We start from the raw sequence: 2953 nt of genomic DNA, 5'->3' as shown, positions 1-2953 counted from the left end.
TCATCAGTAAGATGTTTATTGGCAGTTGGGAGATGCCAGACTAATGTTTACCGAATGGCACCAAAACAACTCATACAAGACAGCTTGTCTTGTCCTGTTTGATTTATCTGACCAGTTAACAAGCTACAGATAAGCTTTTGTGGGGTTTGAGATGCCCTACTACAGGGAAAAAAACCAGAAAATCCAAGTTTTCTGGAGTTTATATTGTTATTGAGCTGCAGGGAGGTTCTCCATGCTTCAATGGTGGAAAATGCCAGGCCTTTGCCAAGTGCTGTGCCAGCCCCGGGTGAGAAGCTGGGGCACCCCTCAAGTCTTGGCAGTACCAAACTCCCCTGGCAAATAATCAGTTGAAATGCTCAGATTTTTGCAAAACTATTTATTAGGGGATCAATGTGAGAAACAGAGCCGGTAGCATCTGGCACAGTATGTCCTGTTGCAGTCCTGGCTGTGGTCTCCACAAGCAAGGCGCTGGGTTTTGGTGGCTGGAGTGCTTGAGGGTGAGGAAGAAGAAGGTCTCTTGCAAGCTCTGGGCTGTTGAAGTGTATGCAAGGGTTGCTGTGGGGTCTTAGTGGTGCTGGGGGTGCCACTGGCTCTGTGGCAGGAAGAGCGTGCTGAGTACTGCAGGGGCATACCAGCCCAGCCTCTAGAGCCCATTCTCCAAACCCCTGGAGGCCTGGGGTTGCGCCACATCACCAGAGCTCTCTGTGGTGGGGAACAGGGAGGAAAGCATGAAGAGGGGGTGAGTGTTGCCTCCTTCTTTGTGGGAACCTTGGGCAGCTGGGGACATGGGGCACCAGGAAACCCAAGTATGTAAGGGATCCCAAGCACCCTTTGTCCCAGAGTGCCTGTGCCCAGGAGCCCCCTCCCTGTACCTTGGCACAGGATGAGCTGTAGCATCTTCCAGGCAGGTTCTGTTCCATGATTGGGTTGCCATTGTGGTGGCTGTACCATTTCATTCTGCTGGGAGACCCCATCACAGTCAAGTGACCCTTGGTGGGCTCCATCTGGGGACACCAGTGATGCTGACAGTACTGGCTTCCACAGTGGGTGGGGCTGGGGGCTTGGCAGATGTCCTGCTGGCACTTGTCACCAGTGTCCCCAACTGGCTCAGCCAGGCTGAGCCCATCCAGCTGGACAGTGGCTTTCTGGATGCCTCCCTGGCTGGCAGGGATGAAGGCACCTTTCTCCATGCTGGGGAAGATCTTGGCTATGCTGGAATCCTTACAGGATGCCCTCAGGGCTTCCTGGCTGAGCTGGTAGTACTGGGTGGCCTCAAAGCTGGCCTTCACCTCCTGCATGGAGATGAAGGGATGCTGAAGGGCAGCACTGGGTGTGATTCGCTCATGCGAGTCCCAAGTGAGCATCCTCTTGACCAGCTCCACCATCCTGTACAAATCACAGCGCTTGGCCAGCTCCTCCTGGTCAGGATCAGGCATCGGGCAGACATTCACTACCACCAACTGATCCAGTGAGGAAAAGATATGCTTCCTCCTTTCCATCAGCTTTGCCATCACCTTCCCTGGTGGTTTGAGCTGCCAGGTACCAGTGGAATGTGGCACCCGTTGGAAGAAGGACCATGTCTTCTGGGCAGCACAGAGCAGCTCATCCCGGGGTAGCCCCAAGGTGGAGCAGATGTAGCATACCTGGTCATATTCGTCATTGCCAGGGTAGAGTGGCCAACCCAAGTGAAGCTCGGCCATCACGCAGCCCAAAGACCAGACATCCACCTTCTCGCAGAAGGGCAACCCCAGCAAGATCTCCGGTGCCCGGTAGAAGCGGGTTTGGATGTAGGGCTCCTGGACATGGCAGACCTCAGGGAGGAGGATAGCCGAGCCAAAGTCAACAAGCTTGATGCGGAATGGATAGCGTGCATGGTCCACCAGCATGATGTTCTCTGGCTTAAGGTCAGCATGGATGATGGAGAGCTCCTTCAGCTTGACCAGTGCCACCAGCACCTGTGCTGTGATGGTACGGATGTGCCGGACAGGCAGCGGTGAGAAGTTGTTCTGCTTTTGGAAGTCAAAGAGGTTTTGCTGCAGCAGCTCAAAGACCAGGTAGGTCCAGACCGTGTCACTGAAGGACTCGAGGAAATGGATGATGTGAGAGTCCTTCGTGTTCCCCTTCCGCAAGGCCTGCAGCAGCCTCAGTTCATTCTTCACTATTTGGCCATCGTGATCACAGTTCTTCAGGATCTTGATGGCCACCATCTCCCCAGTGCTCCTGCACTGCCCCTGTATCACCTGTCCAAAGGTCCCCTTCCCCACCATGGCCAATATGTCATAGCACTTGGCACCTACCACCAGCGTCACCATGGTGGGTTGGCTCCTCACCAGGGGCTCAGGATCCTCCAGCTCAGCACCCAGTGGGGACTGGAGACACCTAACTGTCCCAACCCAGCCTCACAACACTGTGGGTTCCAACATCACCATGACAACACATGATGTCACAACAGAAGTAGCCTGGGTGGAGGAATCCCCAGAAACCCAACACTGGCCCCCCTGAATCCAGCCCTGTTCTCCCCAAATCCATCCACAAACCCAAGAACACATCCCTGATCCCCCCAAAATGGATCCCAGCCCCCTGAAAACCCATTTTCAACCCCCTAACCCCTTTCCCTGGTCCACCAAAACCCATCCAAGTCCTCCAAGACCCAGACACAGCCACCCAAAACTAAATTCTAGTCCACTAAACCCAGTTCCTTGTCCATCAAAACCTGTTCAAGCCCCCCCAAGATCCATCCCTCATTCCCCAAAACCCATCCAAGGCCCCCAAAACCTCTCCCTAGTCTCTCAAACCCATCTGAGCTCCCCATGATACATCCCCAGCCCCCAAATCTCCAGCCCAACATAACCCACCCCACGCCCCTCAAACCCAGCCCTAGCTCCTTGAAATCCACTTCTATTTCCCTAAAACACAGCCTAGCTCCCTCTCCCCCCCTTACTGCCAGCTCCAG

General features: G+C 54.5%; 1 protein-coding gene across 1 annotated transcript; it reads right to left on the bottom strand.

Annotated features, from left to right (window-relative positions):
- Positions 1-565: 565 nt before the first annotated feature.
- On the bottom strand, positions 566-2513 carry HIPK4 (homeodomain interacting protein kinase 4). The gene is made up of 2 exons (XM_048326012.1): positions 795-2513; positions 566-592 (listed from the first exon to the last, which is right to left on the bottom strand). The coding sequence occupies exons 1-2, from the start codon at positions 2310-2312 to the stop codon at positions 566-568; spliced, it is 1545 nt and encodes a 514-aa protein (XP_048181969.1). The 5' UTR covers positions 2313-2513.
- Positions 2514-2953: the final 440 nt, after the last annotated feature.

This window comes from Corvus hawaiiensis, chromosome 22, assembly GCF_020740725.1.
Source record: "Corvus hawaiiensis isolate bCorHaw1 chromosome 22, bCorHaw1.pri.cur, whole genome shotgun sequence".
Lineage (NCBI taxonomy): Eukaryota > Metazoa > Chordata > Aves > Passeriformes > Corvidae > Corvus > Corvus hawaiiensis.
The sequence above is the reverse complement of the archived record's forward strand: the minus strand, read 5'-3'. Positions and strand labels throughout refer to the sequence as shown.

Coding starts and splice junctions, on each gene's coding strand:
- HIPK4 (XM_048326012.1), bottom strand. CDS start 2,312: ATGGTGACGCTGGTGGTAGGTGCCAAGTGCTATGACATATTGGCCATG. Junction 593..794: donor TTACATACTTGGGTTTCCTG/GTGCCCCATGTC, acceptor TTCCTGCCACAG/AGCCAGTGGCACCCCCAGCA.